Here is a 20,346-nt window from a genome sequence, read left to right as displayed (position 1 = left end):
ATTTTCACAGGATTGTTATTTTATGCATATGTTGAGATACACCGAGTGAGAAGACTGGTCTTTGACAATTACCAATAGTGTCCACTGTCTTTAATGAGTGTCCACTGTCTTTAAGTGTAAACTTACCCGGAAGACCTCTTGGAGATGTACATGTACATGGTATGTTGAAGAACAACAGTTTCCCTCAAAAACCATTTATAGATATTAAGAGCAGGTAGTTGTTTCAAGTCCCACTCTAGTAAATTTGTCTATTGTTCAATCTCAAATCGTCAATATTTTTCATGTAATAAATTATTGTTATTACTTTTTAAAACCCCAATGTGACACATTATTAAACAAGTATCCCTCTTTTTTTTTTATCATAGTTGCCTCAATGAAAGCAGAGCCACACATATGTTTAGCCTGCCCGGAACCTACCAAGTCTCAGTCAGTGTCAGTAACGATCTCCAACCCCAACCCCTGATGGTCACCTACCCCCAGCTCTTCCATGTGCAAGAACTCGCCTTCGGCCTGGAGCTACACACGCCCACAGGGCTATCCCGTGGGGCGGCGCTCAACATTTTGGGAGACCACAGGGCAACAGACCCGCTGGTGTTTGAGGCAAGCTGTTGGGGTTCGGACATCTTGTTCTACTTTGAATACGGCGATGGGACTGTTGAGAAAGTCATTGGTGTCTTGGATTCGTTCGGAGCATACAAAGGTTCCGGACACCATCAATATTTACAAGGTAAAATTATAAGTTGTCTTGAATGTGTTGCTTATGCCGCTTCACTGCTGAAAGATACTAATCTTCCTCCAACACGTTGCCATAACAACAACCCCAGTGTGATCTCATTCAGGGCTGGCGTTGGGTGGGAAAATTAAAAAAGCACTGGGCTTGTAAATCAAAACTTGCACTGGACCAGTATGTTTTTTTTAAGACTAGAATCACAATGATAAATGAGCTTTCCACGTAGTTAATAATATATTTATATTTGGCCAAGCACTAAGAGAAGATTTATCTCATTTGTTTCCTTCAAAACAAATCTGAAAGATTATTTATCAGACTCTAAGTCAACATCTGAACATTTTTTTTTCTTCAAATTGTAAAGATATAACAGATAGCGAGGTAATTCTATTCAATTGAAAAGACAAGACTACTCGACTTGTCCACTAGTGAGTTTACTGGCCCGACACTACATTCAATGGCCTCTTGCATGCGAACCAACGTTAATTTTAAGACCTGTCAATTTTAGAAACACTAAAGAGATCACTTTGGGCAGTATTCAAAATGTTACGACGAACGATTTCCCTTGTATAGCAGAGTAAAATTCTACACGAAGTGTATCAGTTGCTAATCATAAAACGTGATTTGCTAATCAATATTGGCATTCAGTGTTTGCACAAAATAAGTTCTGTCTAAATTGTTTGCAACACGAAATTGCTGGATGGTATCGTTCCTTGGTGAAACAGTCAAATGAAACAGCCAGTGAAACAGTCGATTGTATTTTTTAATATTAATTTTTTGGTTTCTACCATACACCGATGTGTTTTTTTTATAGCACTGTATACTCAGTACTTTCCCGAGACCTGTGACTCGCAGGACTCGGGAGAGTACTGAGTATACAGTGCTAACACACATCGGTGTATGGGTAAAAAATAAAACCAATACTCTTTATCCTCGATGCAAATTTAATATACAGTTGACTCCCGTTATTACAAGCTCGCATGTTACAAGTTTCCGGTTGATACAAGGTTTTTTGCCGGTCCTGAACGGCCCCATGCGTGTTTCAATGCATTAAAATACTGATTATACGAGCACGGTAGTAGCGAGAACACGGTTATAACGAGGTAATTTGGGAGACCCATTACGAGCAAAACATTGTTTAAATCCCTTCTATAACGAGAACAATTCAAAAACCAACAAAGGAAATACCTGTACAGCCGGTAAAGTCGATATTTGTAGCTTTTAAGACACACAGTAGAGGTGTTAAGTGGACGCTACCGCTAGCAACACCAATCTGAAATCGGGAGTCAGGATTCAGCAAGCAAGGTTGTCAATTCCAAACTCCGGACGTTGGTGGGATTAGGAGGTTTGCATGGTTCAAATATTGGAGAAATCTTAAGAAAAGATACTGATCTACTGAGTTTATAAGCGCATTATAAATTTTCAGAAGAAAAAACCCACCCGCAACTTACAAGCAAAACTAGTTGCGTGATCAATATTATTGAATGCAAAAGCAAGACTTTACCTGGTATCCCACATTGGCAATGAACCATCTAACATGACACAGGTGTTTACCAATGAAAATCAAGACTCTATTTTTTGTTGCTGCGACAAGTGTATTGCACATGCACACACGTGCATGAGAAATATAACACAGAACAGCACGATCTTCCCTGGTATCTCGCAGTAGCAATGAACCTTCTATTATTACACTAGTGGTTACCAATGAAAATCCAGCTTTTATTTTATTGACTGAAAATTTTCACAGCGTGTGCAATATGCATTGCAGCAGCAAGATTTTCCCTGGTATCTCGCAGCAGCAGTAAACCATCCAGCATTAAACAGGTGGTTACCAATGAAAACCAAGACTCTATTTATTGCTTGGCAATAAACTGCCGGCGACCAAAGTTTTGCAAGGGAAACTTCCCAAAACATGAACGCAAGTTAAAATCTCACACATTTTTTCAATCTTGTAAAATGTAAATTGATTTTAAAATTGAATTTAAAACTAAACTAACTTAGTTAAAACAGTTTTATAAGCCCAATGTTGTGCTTGTTTGTGCAGTAGTCAATTGCAGCTCTGCCATGCATCTGTGTACACACGTGCGGCCATTATGTCGTGTACAATGTATATGCAAGTACACATGTTGTGTGCATGCACAATGATGACGGTTGTATCTATATTTAGCGCGCTGCGTTTAAGGCGAGGAAAATGGGCCAGTCCAGCGGACCTCGTATTAACGGGAGTCGACTGTATTATGCATTTTTGAAATTGAAATTTTCTTCATTATCTACCCACACCATAGAGTTATATATAAGAACTAGAGGGCGCACTGGCCTATATACCATTCCGGTATGCGCGCAGACGACCATTTTCTAAGTTGACAAAACTGGCATCCCACAGCGTGTGTTTGTGCGGCCATTCTGTAAGTTGAACAAAACAGCATCGCGTGACGTTCAATAAACAAACTCCAACGTGTGTTTCATATTCAACGCGCGTACATAATGGCGCGGGCGTGTCTCCTTGCGGTCCCATTGCGTTTTTGCAAGAAGCATTGCCAGTGCGCCCTCTAGTTCTTATATATAACTCTATGACCCACACCCTCTTACCAACAGAGGGTAACTACACAGTCGGTGTCACAGCGGGCAATCTACTCGGCAATAAAACCTACTACCTACCAGGGCCGTACTACGTTCAAGTTCCGCCCACCAATCTGAGGAGTGGCAGCTCCATGAATGCCTACGTGTTCGGTAATGTGTCGCACCTGTCTGTCAGAGTGGATGCAGGAAGTCACCTGTTTTATAATTGGTCTATGGGGGACCAGACCGATTACATTGATGTGGGTAAGTTGAGTTAGGGTCCCAGCGTCACTATGCCGTTAAGACAAAAATGATGCAAAAATTAGCAGGGAACAATTCATAAACAATATTGAAGATAGTTTCTGTCTTTAGAACCACCAAATTTGGCCGAGTCGTTGGAAGTTTTCAAGAAACATCGCAAAACTTTCCTGTTCAATGGTTGATTGCAAAGGACCAACTGTCTTTCCCCTGTTATATGAGTGCCTTCATTTATCTGCTTTTTGTATAGTTTCTTGTATAGCTTATTGTGGCTAGAACAATACATTTTTGTTGGATTGATAATTTGAGATGGACTTTGCATATCAACTGAAAACTTGGTCTTTGAGTCCCTCAAAAGGGGACCCCCAGTCAAATGTCAAGGTCGTTATGACTAAAACTAAAGAAATGTTGTCTGGGCAGTACCTCGACAAGGACTTGTCATTTTAACTCCAAAAATTTATGGTTAATGTTGTTATGGCTAAAATAAAATTATTTTATGCCTAAGAAAAATAGATGTCTCAGTGATAATTTTAAAAGGACTTGGTATATGAACTCGTGTGTGGATTGGTCTTGGGTTACAGAAGCCTCCTATTTTTAGACCACCTTGGTCAAATGTTGGGAAGCGGACAGGCTTGCAGGGCATTTGTGTTTGAGTCCAGCTTTCTCCAGAAGACGATCAGAGCATACTGATCCAAACGTCGAGTTGAAACCAACGGTTCTTTTCAGAATCACCCCAACTCATTAGAGATAGTCATTACATGGTGTTACCGCAAACCTTCCCACAACGGTTTTTTTTTCCCTCCCATTATTATTGTAATTAATATTCTTATGTCATTTCAGGCCCCTCTGTGGATCACATCTATCATTCCCCGGGTACATTCACAGTGACAGTCGTAGCCTTCAACCGAGTCAAAACACAACAAACCACTTGGAGGGTGTCCATTGAGATCCAGGTTCAGGGCGTGGAGCTCCTTGTGGAAGATCTGCTGCACCAGACCTACTCCCACATCACCTTTGAGGCGAAGACCATCACCGATGGTGCCCAGTGGTACCAGTGGGATATGGGCGATCAGAGAGATCCCAAGACAACGATTGTGAATACACTGTCCTACTTGTACACACTTCATGGCAGGTAGGACAAGTTTAACAGTGTCGTTTTGACCACTATACAACTCACTCCTAGACACTAGAGCTGATTGGTCTCGTCTCACCATTTTTCCCAGCGTGTCTTCCTCCCTCAAAACCCAAGGAATTGGCTCATTAAAATGTGCCAGAATCTAGAACTTGTGGCCTGTGGGCGATCCCTTCTACACACACGCCCAAGTATGGTAATGTGCAAAAGAGGCATCAAGTCATGGTCCACTCTCATTCTTCTTTGATCTTTTGATTATGTCTTAAAGGCACTGGGGTGGATTTCACAAAGGTAGTCCTAACTTAGGACTAGTCCTAGGCAATGCTAAGAGATAGGACTGGTCCTAAGTTAGGACCAGTAACTCATCCTAACTTAGGACTGGTCCTATCTCTTAGCATTGCCTAGGACTAGTCCTAAGTTAGGACTACCTTTGTGAAATCCACCCCTGGACACCTTTGGTTATTGTCAGAGACCAGTCTTCTCACGTGGTGTATCTCAACATACATGTACATGTATGCATAAAGTAACAAACTTGGGAAAATTTCAACTCAGTTGGTTGACGAAGTTGCGAGAGAATAATGGAAGAAAAAACACCCTTTAATGCACAAGTTGTGTGCTTTCAGATGCTTGATTTCGAGACCTCAGCTGAGGTTTCGAAATCAACTCAATTTTTTTTATTGAGAAATTACTTCTTTCTGAAAAACTATGTTACTTCAGAGGGAGCCACTTCTCACAATGTTTTATTCTATCAACAACTCTCCAATGCTTGTTACCAAATAAGTTTTCATGCTTTGAGTAATTAGCAATAATAGTGTCCAGTGCCTTTAACTGTATGCAGTTTAGGGTCACCATGTAAAAACATTATATGTTTGAAATGGAATCAATCGCACAAAAACACTTGAATTTTCACATGTTCTACCAGCGCCATACAAGCGTGCAGGCAAAGTAGTCGCCCTTGGGAGCCAATCAGCTTTGTGTTCAGTCCATCCCTCCCAGGAGTAAGTGACAAGAGGTATGGATACGGCGTGGTGCCCATGGGAGGGAGGCTGACCACTGTATATGAAATCCTTGGCTCAAAACGAGTTGAGATGATAGTAATATTGAAAGGTTGAGATGGGATTGAGAGGCACATTGATACAAAGTTTAATAGCATCTAATAAGCACCCTTTACTCTAGACTTGATTCAAGTCCCTGTCCCGCTAGCGGAACAGGTTTGGGTATGCAGAGCATCGCAAAACAATAGTTTTCTGGCGACCGGAATGAGATTGGGACTTGAGTCAAGTGTACCTTACTCCTATTCTCACATTGTCGTCGCAATCTCTTCTATATTTTCTCAAGGTACTACGTAACTGTTGTTGCGGGCAATAGTGTCAGCAACGCAACCTCCCTCCCTGTGGAATTAACCCTTCAGACGGCGATCAACAGTGTGACGATCAACGCTGGTAGTGCCACCCTCGTCAACCGGAGTACACTGTTTGAGGCCTGGGTCTCAGGGAGCAACATGAACTTTGTCTGGGATTTCGGGGACGGAAGCGAGACAGTGTACACCTCATCTCTCAGCGTCCACCATAAGTATAACAGGTTAGTTGGACCAGAGGCTTTGCATTTGTGAATAAAAAATTCAATGCTGTTATGGAAATGGTCCAGTTTAATTGAAAGATCTGCTCACCGTGTACAATACATGCCTGCAAGAAACTTCCGTTCAGCAAACAAAGACACCATTGTAATTCCAACAATTGGCATCAAAACGTATTGAAAATAGTCTTCAGTTTGCTGGAGCTTATTTTTTGAACGATCTCCCTCTTCATATAATACAAGCTACCACCATCTTCACATTTCAAGACTCTACTCAAAACATTTCTGTTCAATTCATTGTATTGTTCTTCTGAGACTTTCTTAAGAAAGTGTTGGGCGCTATTTAAATACAGGTATTATTTGTTGTGATTATTATATACAAATACATATCATCCAGGCCTGATACTTCACAAAGGGCAACAAAGGCGATTTCCTGCAAGCCTTGGTGCACTTGAAATGCTACAGTAGAACTTACAATTTCCTCATAGATTGCCCTTTACCAAGGAGAAAATGCCTTGCTCTGAAGTATACAGGCCTGGTCATCCAATCAGCTTACTTGCCCAATGAAAAGATCTCTGGCCATGGGCCTGTGATCCAGTTTAAATTTCCAGCCCAGCACAATCGTTGTTTTTCTTTTTTTCCGGTCAGGACGGGAGAGTTTTTCCTGCACCTTCAAGCGTCCAATTTAGTCAGCAACTCTTCCGCCTCGTCCAAGATCTTCGTCTTGACCAGGATGTGCCATCCACCTGTCCTGGACATCGTTGGAGCTGACCCTAGAACGGTACTCATTCTTGCAATTCCACCCTCTCAGATTCTTGCTCCCTCCCTCTTTCTTCTCTTCTAACCTGAGTTGATTTGGTGACCCCAACAATCCTTCAATATCAACCCTAGCCATAGGGTAATAGTCAAGTACCAAAACTCAGGAATGAGATTCTTCCGCTTTTTGGCGGAATTCCGACTTTCCGACTTTGAAAAAACGTTTTTTTTTCTTCAGTTCCGACTTAAAATCTCTGACTTTGGCAACTTTGGCAAATTGAGTTCTGAACCTTTCACTTTCCAACATTAAAATTGACAATAAATTTAAAAATTCAAGATACTTGCTAGATTTAATTTGGTCGCGATCAGGATCTGAAGTGCTCTCGTTCATTTCAGACGACACGTTGACGTACTATCATTGAAAACACGATGCACAAACCACATGGTGCAGAGTGTCTACACACAGTCGCCCTATACATAGTCCATGCAGTATGCAAAGCATATTAAACAACACACACAGTTGCCAAAGTCTATTCTGACCAACATTCCCCACGCTGTGAACGGCCGTTGATGGCTGTTGATAATTCCATATTCATGACCTTCTTGACTGGACTTCAATGCAGTACACATTCACAAACGGAGTAAAGAACTGCCGCACGTTGTGCATTATGCCTGTAGACTGTGCACAATGTACAGCCTTGGAGGAGTATTAGCATGGACAACTTTTGCCAACATAGGGCGTTACGGGGCAAAGTTATCGAATTATTTCTTGATGTGCGTTGTTGACTGATCGTTGATTCATGAAGATTTTGTGGCAAACGGAGCTCAAAACATGTTCAAATCAACCTAACAATGAAATCATTTAAGTTGTTGATGGAAAAGGAATAAATTAAGGTATTTATTAAGAGATAAAATCCTCAAAAAACGTAATTTTAAGGGCTTCACTTCCGGTTTTTTTTCCCTTTTTTTTCTCTTTTTTTTTCTTCTTTCTTTTCTTTTTAATTTTTTTTTTTTGTGTGTTAATATATGCGGGCTAGTGAAAAAACGTGCACGCGATCAAGAATTTTGGTTGAATCGTTTGGCGGGCGATTGAAAAAAAAAGTTAAGGGAATTCACTTCCAGTGATGAACAAATTTCAGTTATTTTAATTTTTTCAGAATCTCACCCCTGAAAACTGCGGTTTTATCATTTGTGAGGTGGTGTAAGTCTGTTATTCTTGAAACATGTGACATCTACTACACTTGATGTTTTCTACATCAAAAAGTATAATTTGTGTACTATCTTAGCTCTGATGACTTTAATGAAAGAAATAAGATAAATATCACACCTCATCTGCAACCAAAAGGCCAGTTACACATTCACCAGTTACTTATTTTCTCCACGTCTCCATCCAGAAGGAGAACCCTCCCCCACTTGCATTCCCTCCTTATTTCCATCCCCAGTTACTTATTCCCTTTACATTTCCATCTTGAAAGAGAGCCCTTCACCAGTTACTTATTCCCTCCATGTTTCCATCCAAAAGGAGAGCCCTTCACCAATTACTTATTCTCTCCATGTTTCCATCCAAAAGGAGAGCCCTTCACCAGTTACTTATGCCCTCCATGTTCCCATCCAAAAGGAGAGCCCTTCACCAGTTACTTATTCCCTCCATGTTTCCATCCAAAAAGGAGAGCCCTTCACCAGTTATTTATTCCCTCCACCTTTCCATTCAAAAGGAGAGCCCTTCACCAGTTACTCATTCCCTACATGTTTCCATCCAGAAGGAGAGCCCTTTTACCAGTTACTTATTCCCTCCATGTTTCATCCAAAAAGGAGAGCCATTCACCAGTTACTTATTCCCTCCATGTTTCCATCCCAATAGGAGATCCATTCCGAGGACATCCGCGTCGAAGCCGAGGTTCAGATAGACTGTGAGGTCACTAACCTGGCTCTCTACACCTGGACGCTCAAACATTCAGAAAACGGCAGCCTTGTTCTCCTTGATCCTAACAGGGCGTCCTTGGATCAGCGTACTCTCTTCATACCCAGACTGTACCTTCCTTATGGATCCTACGTTTTCTCACTTGATGTAAGTTAACTATATAAACAGTTCTAATATGAGGTCAGGGGTTCGAATCCCACCCGAGTGATTGCATGTGGACTTTTTCCCCACAAAACTCAGCAGAGTGTTGAGTATACAATGTCAGGGTAAAAACAAATTTTATTCTTTAGCCCGATAAAAAAAATGCATAATCTCTTGCCCAGTTGTTATTACTAATTACTAAGTTTAAATTTGTTCTCAAGATCCCAGATTGAGCTTATTATATCAAGCATGTTATTTGTAAAAAATGTTTGATTGAATTCAGACTTTTAAAAGTCTGCCCTGAAAAGAAGAAAAAAATCTGTATTTTTGTCCAAGTATTAAAATTGAGTCATGCTCTTTGATCTACTCCTTACTGTTCCCGAAAGCTCCTTGGAATATAAAACTCTAGGTGTTATCATTTTAATGTACCTCCTAAGATCTGGATTCCAGTTTCAGACTTTTTGTCGGCAGTTACTCTTACCCCTGATGATATTAAAGACATTGGACACTATTGGTAATTGTCAAAGACCAGTCTTCTCACTTGGTGTGTCTCAACATATGCATAAAATAACAAACCTGTGAAAATTTGAGCTCAATTGGTCGTCGAAGTTGTGAGATAATAATGAAAAAACAAAACACCCTTGTCACATAAAGTTGTGTGATTTCAGATGCTTGATTTCGAGACCTCAAATTCTAAATCTGAGGTCTCGAAATCAAACTCCTGGAAAATTACTTCTTTCTCGAAAACTACGTTACTTCAGAGGGAGCTGTTTCTCACAATGTTTTATACTATCAACCTCTCCCCATTACTCGTTACCAAGTCAGGTTTTACGCTGAAAATTATTTTGAGTAATTACCAATAGTGTCCACTTCCTTTAAAGCGTCCTTTTCTTGTGCCCTTTATTAAACTAGGTGAGCATGAACGGAACTATCGTCTACTCCAAAGACAGCATCTCCATTGAGGTGACAAAAAGCCCGCTCGTTGGCATTATAAACGGCGGGACGAGACGCTTCTTCGGCATGGACATGATCGCCACCCTTAACGGCAGCTACTCTTATGATCCAGACAATCCCAATGATGACGATCTGAGGTACAGACTGAACACATTCAAAACAGTTCAAAACAGTATTTTCTTTTTATTGAGAAGATTATGCCAGTGCCTTCTTATTTATTTTCATATCAGGAATATTGCTTAAAACTTTTGTTTAATGATTGTCTCTTCTAGTTGTAGTTTGCACACTTACTATCTTTTACCTTAAGCAACTCTATGAAAATGGGCCATGGTGGACAGGGAGAGAAAAGAAAACAGCAAAATGCAGTCAGAAGAAATAGTTTGATACATATGACGTTAATAGTTTAAAATGACATGGTAAACTCTTTCCTCTTAATAATCAAATTAACCGCTTGTCTCGCCTTAAAAATATTGTGAGAGACTCCAACTGTATCTTTCCTACCGCCAGTGTTTTGAGATCTAATAACAAACATCTTTTAAGGAAACCCCAGGCCAAAAAGTTATGGGGTAAAAGATTGATTACCTCTGCTGCGGAATGACTCACCAGATCATATTACACTTTCGCCATCACTGGCTTTGTTTAAAACTTCTCTCAAGACTCACCTTATGAGGACTGGATTTAAACATTCTCTTTTCTAATGTGTCGATGCGCCTTGATATCGGAAACAATGCCCACTATAATAATTATTCTCCCTGTTTACCTCAGCTACGCTTGGACCTGCAACCCCATAAACATCCCTACTGCTCCATGCTTCAACACCACCAAGCTCTCGCTAGACAACCAGACATCCTTCCTGTCATCCAGTAATGCCTCAATCGCCTTCAACACGTCTTGGCTGCTGGTCAACGGCTCGGATTCCTTCGTCTTCACCTTGAGGGTCAGCAAAGAGGGCAGAGATGATGCAGAGGTCAACCAGGTCTTGACCCTTGCCATCGAGCAGGTTGCTGGGACCAACTTACCGTAGGAATCATTATTTTATGATATAAGTTTCTCTTTTAAAAATTTTACTACGTCGGTCCAAAAGTACAAGGTCTTTAGTGGAGTTCGTATGGATTTCATAAAATTGGTTTTGCGTTTTTTTGAACTCGTGGTTAATAAAGTTTTATTGATCCAGAGTGGTCTCCAAAGTAATTGTTCAGTTAAGAGTAGCATTAATTTTCTAAGTAAAACATTCATTTGTGGATATGGAGATTTTTTTTCTTCTTCAAATGTAGAGACATGTTTCAATGTTCTTTATGATTATGAAATTGCTATTAACGACCGTATAGCAATGAGCCAACGATTAGTTGCTCATGTTTCAAAATTATTGCACCTCTGTTTTGTTTGTTTACTCAAAAACTTGTTTATAGTAATTTTGATTACATTTGAAGCATGAGACCTGCAACAATTTCTACGGTACAGTTATATATATAGATAGCATTAAATTTGAATAAATTGTATTTTCTTTGTGCATATTCTTTTGTTATAACACACCTCTTGCTGGTTCTCTGTCATGGTTGGCTGAACTCAAAAGTCCCTCGGGTGTACAGATGTGGACTAGACCTACTTGCCAGTGCACATGTGTCATATTTATCATTAACTCCATTGCCAAATTAAAATTTTGATCTCATGTGCTCCAGGAAAAGTAAGGCCGTGTCGGAATTAGTGGCCATCACACCCTTTTCTCCTTTGCTTTTTTTATAGGCTACTTATTGACTGCCACAAGTGCCAGGATGGTTTTGTCAACAGCAATGATCACTTGACGCTTGAAGCAGTGTGCACGGATTGCAGTGAAAATGTCACTTATACATGGGAGCTGTACGTCGTCCTGGATGGTACAACATTTGACAACACCGTCGACTTAATCTCAGGTATGGTGTCGGATTGTTTACAGCAGCATGATATTCCTCCTAATTGTGATTACATAGCCTGAAAAGTCTTTTGGCATGGTTGGTTACAGATTGCACCACATTACCTTGTAAATTCTTTGCTATAGACTGCATTGAATATGACGTCACCGTTCAAATATCTGCACAACAAGATGGCGTCTGCGAGCGTGTGCTTGTGTGTGTGCGCGCTTGTGCCGTAGAAATCAAACTGGGAACGCTGCGTGCTGTGTGTTTCTTTGATATACCCATTTATAACACCCCTTGCAAGTATTCTGCCTGCTCATTGGTTTAGAGGGCGTCACATGACATGTCTTAGTTTTGCCAGACGACGGCCGTGTGATAGAGCGCCGGTTTGCCATGCGCTAGTCCGACAGACTAGCACATGGCGTGCAATACCCAGACGTCCTGTGTGTACGAGGATTATAAATTAATAGTCTGTAACCACTGCGAATTGCACGACACTACATGCAACACAGTAAGTAAAAGTGTATGCAATCTGTATTCGCGTCGTCCGTGGATTGTAGCATTCAGGTCTGTACCTTAATAATAACAGTACAGTATTTAGAAATGTTTGGGGTGTAATAAAACAAATATTGACTGCTTTTACTCGTGCAATGGTTAAAAACTATGACTCCCTCGGTGATCCCCGTAGCGTTCTATTTTCCCTCGGCTTCGCCTCGGGAAAATAGAACGCTCCGGGGATCACCTCGGGAGTCATAGTTTTAACCATAGCACTCGAAGCAGTCAATATTTGTATAATAGACGTGCATATTTTGACCTACAAGATGGCGACTTTCATAGCAGCAAAGGGGTTGTTCAATACATGGACCCTTTGCGGGGTAACGCACCTTCAAACAATGCATGTCTACCATCTCCATGTTCCTTTGTGCACATCTTGACTCACAAAATGGCAGAATGGATTGGTGTGGGTAGGTGCCATGCGCGTTTTGCAAGCGGTCTATAAAAATGGGTTTGATCATTCAAACTGGGCTCTGCATACCTGCCCTGAAGTTGATGAGCTTTTTGAGACACTCATCCGGCAGAGGAAAAGTAAGAAACAATTTGTGTAATCTACAGACAATTTGATAATTCATAAGTATGCTGTGATTCCCCATCGGGTAATAACCGTGTCATTTTGTTCAAATAGATCAGCGTTGTGTTCCAGGGGATGGCTCTTACGGCCAGTATCTTGTGTCCAATGACAGCTCTGGATCCACACCGTCGTCCAGCCCCGAGGAGGACACCAACATCATTAGTCAGAGTGAGTTAATGTACATGTTATTATCAGTGGCTCTGGTTTTAGTTGGGTGATAGATATACTCTTTTTGTTCTGTATTCATAAATACCTCGGACAGTTTTGCGATTCCTATTGGTGGAGAGCGTGTCACGTGGGTGTGTATAAACCTTTGTTTATGACCGGTAAAAAGTGTTAATTCATGGGCGTGACACGCGACCTTGCACCTGTTCTTTTAAGACAGTTTCTTCATTCCTATTGGTCGAGAGCAGCGGCTGAAACAGTCACGCGATATGCGAGACACGCACGGCATTCCCTTATAAGGAGTTATCTACTCGAGGACGGCGGAGGGCTTTACCATTTCATAGCTGGAGGGGTGTTGTGTCAAATCATTTAACAATTATAATTTTTGCATTTATTTTACTTTTTGAGCAAAAAGTGATGATGTTTTTGACCGAAAAGGTATTTATGAATGGGAATCAAAGTGTGTTGAATTGGTTTTCAACTAGTGGTTTAAACCCGCCGAGGCCTGGTTCTTTATAATTTACCTACGTCTTGGTAAAATTATCAAGAACCAGGCCTCGTTGGGATTAAACCACTAGTTGAAAACCTCTTCACCACACATTGATTCCCTTATGAAGGACCAACCGGTTTTGATCAGGGCACAATGTTAAAAATCATGCCAGCACAAAAATTTGCCAAACACAGTGTACAGGAAACAGGTTACCAGCCCACATGCCTAAATGTTGACATTGTTACAACTGGTGCCCCAGTCGTTTTTTTTTGGTTCTGTGTAAAGAATTTTGCTCAGCAGTATTTTCTGGTACCCAGCTTGACACAGAGCTGCTTAGCACAAAAAGTAGCTATGCACAACTATATGCGTAGTACAATATTTGTGACTGGTGTCCTGCTCATTTTTGATCAGCAGGAAAAGGTTAAGCACTATTCTTTGTTTAAGTAGCTCTATGAAATCAGGCCAAGGAATTTGCTAGGGGTAAGTGTGAAAAGGTCAACCAAATTTTTACAGGATCTTCCTGTAAAATTATGTTAAGTGTGAAAGTGGCATTACATGCCATCACAAAAGCTTGTTACTTTGAATTACATTGATTGTTTTTTTTATTGTTTTAAGGTACTGTGACAAGTGGTACGTCTACCCCGCAGAACAGCGTCAGCAATGTGATAAGTACAGGAATATTGACACCAGGTGGCACAGGAGACGATGCTGGTGATGGATCAACTCAGCCAAATACTACATCAGCTTCCAATGAAACCATTCCCGTTGAGGGAAGCTATGATGGCGGTGACCCTGGTGAGGGGGCAGGAAGCATCGGGGAAGGGAGTTTCCTAGAAAATGTTGACGGCTTTGTCGAAGAGACAGGAGGCAGTTTGACTGAAGATGTACTTAGTGGAACCCCTGATGCAGCTCAAGGAAGTTTTGTAGAAGACACAGCTGCAAGTTCTCCGGAAGCTACATCATTTGTTGAGGCTACCAATGCATCTTTTGTTCAGGTTCTTGGAAACACGTCAGCTGAGGTAACTGTCACTATGGTAGCAGGTGTTAGCTTTGAAGAAGCTGGAGACAGTACAGTGGAAACTGGAAACAGCTTTGAGGAAGCAGGGGGTGGAGGAAGCATTGTTGAAACTGGCGGTAGCTTTGAAGAAGCAGTTGGGAGCTTAGAAGAAGCTGCAGGAAGTTTTGAAGAAGCTGCAGGTAGTTTTGAAGAAGCCACTGGAAGCATAGCAGAAACAACAGGCAGCTTGGATAAAGCTACTGGCAGCTTGGAAGAAGCTGCTGGTAGCTTTGCAGAAGCAACTGGAAGCATAGCAGAAACAACAGGTAGCTTGGATGAAGCTACTGGCAGCTTGGATGAAGCTACTGGCAGCTTGGATGAAGCTGCTGAAAGCTTGGATGAAGCTGCTGGCAGCTTAGGAGAAGCTATTGGCAGCTTGGATGAAGCCACTGACAGCTTGGATGAAGCTACTGGCGTCTTGGATACTGGCAGCTTTGAAGAAGCTGCAGGTAGTTTCGATGAAGCTACTGGAAGCATTGCAGAAACAACAGGTAGCTTGGATGAAGCTACTGACAGCTTGGACGAAGCTACTGGCAGCTTCGACGAAGCTACTGGCAGCTTGGATGAAGCTACGGGCAGCTTGGATGAAGCTACGGGCAGCTTGGATGAAGCTACGGGCAGCTTGGATGAAGCTACGGGCAGCTTGGATGAAGCTACTGGCAGCTTAGATGAAGCTACTGGCAGCTTCGATGAAGCTACTGGCAGCTTCGTTGAAGCTACTGGCAGTGGGGACGCAGCAAATACTAGTCAAGGAACCAGCTTGGATGAAACTGGCCAAGCTACAGGTAGCTTTGATGAAGCTGGAAGCAGCTTTGGAGAGGCTGTTGGAAGTCTTGACGAAGACACTCCTGGGTCAGCTACCTCAAATGTGACCCAGGGACCCGGAGCTTCCCTCATCGAGGACACTGGATCTTCCCTCACGGAAGTTTCAAACAATTCCCCAAGTAATCAAGATACGACTGTCGACAATAACTATGAGGAAGATCTGGACACCAATGTCGATGAACCTATTCAAGACACGAACCAGCCTAGTCAGAATGGCAGCCAAGGAGTTGGTGTAGGCGGTGGAACATTCACTGGGGAATACGAGGGTTCTTATGAGGACTACCCAGAGGAATATTTGGGTAAGCTTTTTTTTTTATTGATTTGTTGTTCACTTTCTAACATCTTGTGATAATTTCTCAAGCCATGTGAAATTGTTCTGTCATCTTCAAGCCTGCCATCTCCATTTAGCAGTTGACATTTTCCTCATATCGTTGCAGCTGTAAAAAAATTGTTGTACATGTATCTCCATATTGGAAACACATAGTATCTTGTATGTAAGTTCTCTGAGTAAAAACGTTCCGTCTGTACTGTGTATATACTTTCACCACATATTATTTAGCAGGCTGACGTATTACTTAAAAACACAGTGGGTGAGATTGAATGTTCAGATAGTAGGAGGGTCGACTGTGTACTGTATTTATGCATTCAGCACATGATATCATTAACCCCTTAGCACGCACGCAACATTAAACATAATGTCACACGCTCCTTAGTGCACCAGGAAAATTCAATCGATATCCGGCCCTATCCAGAAATCGTCGGATAACTGTCGGTGTGATTATTTTCTTGTGTTACAAGTTGAGTTTATTTTGTAGAGGATGAAATTATCTTTGATTTTCACAGTTGCTTTGTTTGTCTCACAAAATTCAAGCTTTCAGGTTGGAAACATAAGAGAGATCAAAAATAATTTGAAAATATTGTTTGCGTATCAAGTGAAGGTTTGTTTACGTGGAAAGTTGTGCACACAAGTTTTCTCAACTTTACTGTCGTCCGACAGGAAAACAAAGCTAGAAAAGTGGTCGAAAATAATCACAACATACCTTGAGAAATGAAAATGAATGCCTCTATTATCAACAGATACCTTCTGTACCTAAAATCTTTTGTAAAATCTTTTCAAATCGCGGTATTCCGTGTGTAAAAACACCAGAAAGTTTGACGCGAAACAAGCGGAAGACTGCCATTACTGTGTACATGCGCGCGTAGTACGTGGTACATCCCCTATACGGTCCTGCTCTACACAGAGAAAATTACAGCTACACACAGAGAAAAAGCACCCACTCATACATGCGTTGTTTGATAGTGAAATGACTTTCGACCTTTGAACCTTACGTCATTTTTTCTTATGTGGACCATGTGCTATTTTTAGACTGTTGTCAACTTGAGATCGCGCTCTATCTACGGCTGTTTGCTGTGTTATAATCGCATGTGTATAACTCAAATTACACCATGTCAAACTGCGCGGGCGCGTGCGGGCGGTATGCGTGGTCATACGCAGGGCGCCTCCGGGCGTTATGCGGGCTAAAGGGTTAAAGCATAGTTTATATTTCAAACCAACAATGGATGATAGTGAATGGTCAGGCAGTATGAAGGTTAACTGTACTGTGTATTAGATGCATTGACCATGTGACATCTTTTAGGCATGTTTATTTTTTAAAATAACAGTGGATGATAGTGAATGGACAAAGAGTAGGAGGGTTGACTGTGTACTGTGTAGATACATTCACCGTATGATATCATTTAGCAGGCTGACATGTAACCCAAAACCACAGTGGATGGTATTGAATGGTTTTATAGAATAGGAGGGTTAATATAGATATGAGACTGATAAACATGGAGTAGACTGTATTAAAATGCCGATTTTTAAAATGTTATCAATTCATTCTTTTCCTGCAGGTCACAGTGAGGAGACAGATCAAAATCCTCGTAAGTAACTTTTTTTTATCATGTTATCATTTTCCAGTAATATCAAATGGTAAGTTTGACCTAATTCGATCAGTGGTCAAGGTTCATTGAATCGATCATTGTGTTCTGGTCGCATTATTACTCAAAAAATTAATGAACTGATAAATATTATCAAACAGCGGCTAAAATTAGCATTGAATGAAAATGCGCCGATGTGTGTTCATTAAACAACTCAACTCTAAACCCCATTTATCTCAGTTTCATTCTCTCACTTTTCTTGGTTGTTCCACTTGCACAACTTTTGGACAGCATTAAAGCATAGACTAGGCTCTTTCCAGATGAATAAACAAAATATGAGTCAACAAACTTCCCAAACTTTATTTTGGTCACAATCTGATGTACCACAAAAGTAATTTTCATCTGTAAAACAGTTTGAATGTCTTTCCCATCAGCACCCCCTATGGGGGACACAGACCCAAGTGAACCCAGCACAGATCCTGGTGACGAAGTCAAAGTCGATGAGGAATTCATAATCATCAACGACCACATTGTGTCCAAGTCTCTCCAGCAGAGGGTGCTGTCCTCTGGAGATACAACAACGGGTCTGCACGGTCGAGCCCTCACCCTCAGAGAGGGGGTACTGCAGGAGAGTCGGACATATGCCATTGTGGTCCAGGCACATAGTCACGGTAAGAGGAACTCTGTGTTATTTGTCAGTTGTATTTGAAACAAAGCTACTGAAGTTTAGAATGAAGATAAATTGTTAAATATAAATAATATGCAAAACAATTGTTTTTGTGGTCTCATGTTTCAATCATAACATAACATAACATAACATAACATAACAATTAGAATTTATAAGGTGCTATTCCATCAAGATCATAGCGCACTAGAAAGCAATTAATATGGAAAAAGGCGAGTCTCTAGAGTTCCTAATGGAAGTAGGAAGAATGTTCCAAATCATAGTAGAGTCTTTCTAAAAGGCTAAATGACAACACTTACGTTCATGTATAAGGGAATTAATGTGTGGTAAAGAGGTTTTCAACTAGTGGTTTAATCCCAACGAGGCCTGGTTCTTGATAATTTTACCGAAACGAAGGAAAATTATCAAGAACCAGGCCTCGGCCTCAGGTGATTTAAAAAATGTTCTTGTTTATAATATATTTTATTTAATCCATTTGATTATCTCAAGCGCCTTGAGGCGTAGCTGATCTGCATTTTATACATTTCTCTTTATTACTACTATTACTATTATCATTACTTGATAAAACAAACAACCCCAAAACAACAGATGTACAATGTATGATCTGCCTTTTACAGAGAATGGGGTTACCAGGATAGGGGAAGCCCATCAGTACACCCTGGTTAACACCGGCCCCAGGGCTGGTCTGTGTTCCATCACTCCAGGTGATGGCACTGAAATGGAAACGGTTTTCACAATCAACTGCCTCGGCTGGCAGGACCAGGTAAGCTTTTTGAAAAGTGCCCATGAATTTGGTATATCAAGATCCAAGTATGAAGTAATCCAAGTTGCTAAGCTCAACAAAATTGTGTATAGGATTTGAGGCATTGCATGGTGAGGTATCAATGTATATTTGGTTTGCGGTAACACCATGTGTGTATCTACTTTCCAGGTAGAGTTTGTTCTTGGAGAACTGACTCTGCGGTAGTACAGTTATTCACGATTCTATAAGCTAAAGTAGTAGTACCAGCTTATTTTCTATACCATCCGCCCGGGTAATAGTTAAAAAGCAGGACAGTTCTTTTCAGAACTGAGAAGTCTTCCGAACCCCCGAACATCTACTCCGTGATAGTAGAATAAAGAAAGACAGTTCTCTAAGAACAAACTCTACCTGGCAAGTAGATACACACATGGTGTTATCGCAAACCAAATATACAACAAAATTGTGCTTACCTGAATAAGTTACCAGCCTTTTATTGGAAATGTTTCAACTCCCCCTCCAACCAAATTTAGATTTATAAATATTGGATGGTTTCATAATGTAATCTATACACTGAAGAACAAAGTAATGCCTCAGATGAAAAAGATATTTTAGATCAAATGTCTTCAACATCAGTAGTTTTTAATGGCTTTTCCAAACAAACTTTACTGTTTAGTTTAATGAAATGAAAGGAATGAAATTGACGATCTTTGCCAGCTGGATATGTTGTTTTCTTTTTGGTTTGACACATCCTTGCCCAAGCACTGGTTTTCCCTAGTTAGAGTTTTCCTCCCACATCTACAAACTAAATTGCGACTTTCAGTTATTTCTTTTGACCCACCCACCCATAGTTTCAAGAAAAAAAACAATTGAATTGTTTGAACATTGACAATTCTGTATGGCCCTTTAGCAGACAAATTTAAGCTGTGTTTTTCTGTTTAAGCAGCTCTATAAAAATTCTTGCCAGGTTTCATGTTTTCTGATAAAGCATTATGCTATCTTGTTATTTATCCAGCATGCACCAATTCAGTATGAGATTAGTTACAGCCTGAATGAGACTGAAGACCTCACCATTCTGTACTTCGGCATGAAACACGCTGTCAAGTTCCAGCTTCCGGCCGGCTATGAGAACAACGGCCACTGGGGTAGGTTGAGTTGTAGCTAACAAACAAATAGACAGAAGGATGGACTGATAAATCGATTAACCATGGAGATTGGCTCCACTTCAAAAAAGAGTTACACCCTGTTCAGACAGGCGCTCCAGAGTTGTGTCGAGCCAAATAGATTAAAAGCGACTCCAGGTCGACCCAAATAAATTTTGGTTTGATACAGGCGAACTTAGTACAGCGTTTACCTCGAGACGCTACAGAGTTGTTCCGAACAACTGCAACAGTTGATCTTTTGACTTCCAGCACATCAAG

At 40.9% G+C, this 20,346-nt stretch overlaps 1 protein-coding gene across 2 annotated transcripts in view; it reads left to right on the top strand.

Moving 5' to 3' along the window:
• LOC139949260 (uncharacterized) overlaps nt 1-20,346 on the top strand; it is a 136,837-nt gene that overhangs the window by 46,839 nt on the left and 69,652 nt on the right. For both annotated transcript variants that reach the window (XM_071947657.1, XM_071947655.1), the window contains exons 14-28: nt 366-727; nt 3,323-3,550; nt 4,385-4,676; nt 6,015-6,257; nt 6,900-7,032; nt 8,869-9,075; nt 9,982-10,160; nt 10,789-11,043; nt 11,767-11,933; nt 13,099-13,212; nt 14,315-15,880; nt 17,475-17,504; nt 17,936-18,172; nt 18,804-18,949; nt 19,941-20,070. In XM_071947657.1, the coding sequence (XP_071803758.1) occupies nt 366-727; nt 3,323-3,550; nt 4,385-4,676; nt 6,015-6,257; nt 6,900-7,032; nt 8,869-9,075; nt 9,982-10,160; nt 10,789-11,043; nt 11,767-11,933; nt 13,099-13,212; nt 14,315-15,880; nt 17,475-17,504; nt 17,936-18,172; nt 18,804-18,949; nt 19,941-20,070 (4,289 nt within the window). The remainder of the gene's footprint in view (nt 1-365; nt 728-3,322; nt 3,551-4,384; nt 4,677-6,014; nt 6,258-6,899; nt 7,033-8,868; nt 9,076-9,981; nt 10,161-10,788; nt 11,044-11,766; nt 11,934-13,098; nt 13,213-14,314; nt 15,881-17,474; nt 17,505-17,935; nt 18,173-18,803; nt 18,950-19,940; nt 20,071-20,346) is intronic.

The sequence above is a fragment of the Asterias amurensis genome, chromosome 16 (assembly GCF_032118995.1).
Source record: "Asterias amurensis chromosome 16, ASM3211899v1".
Classification (NCBI taxonomy): Eukaryota; Metazoa; Echinodermata; class Asteroidea; order Forcipulatida; family Asteriidae; genus Asterias; species Asterias amurensis.
The sequence above is the reverse complement of the archived record's forward strand: the minus strand, read 5'-3'. Positions and strand labels throughout refer to the sequence as shown.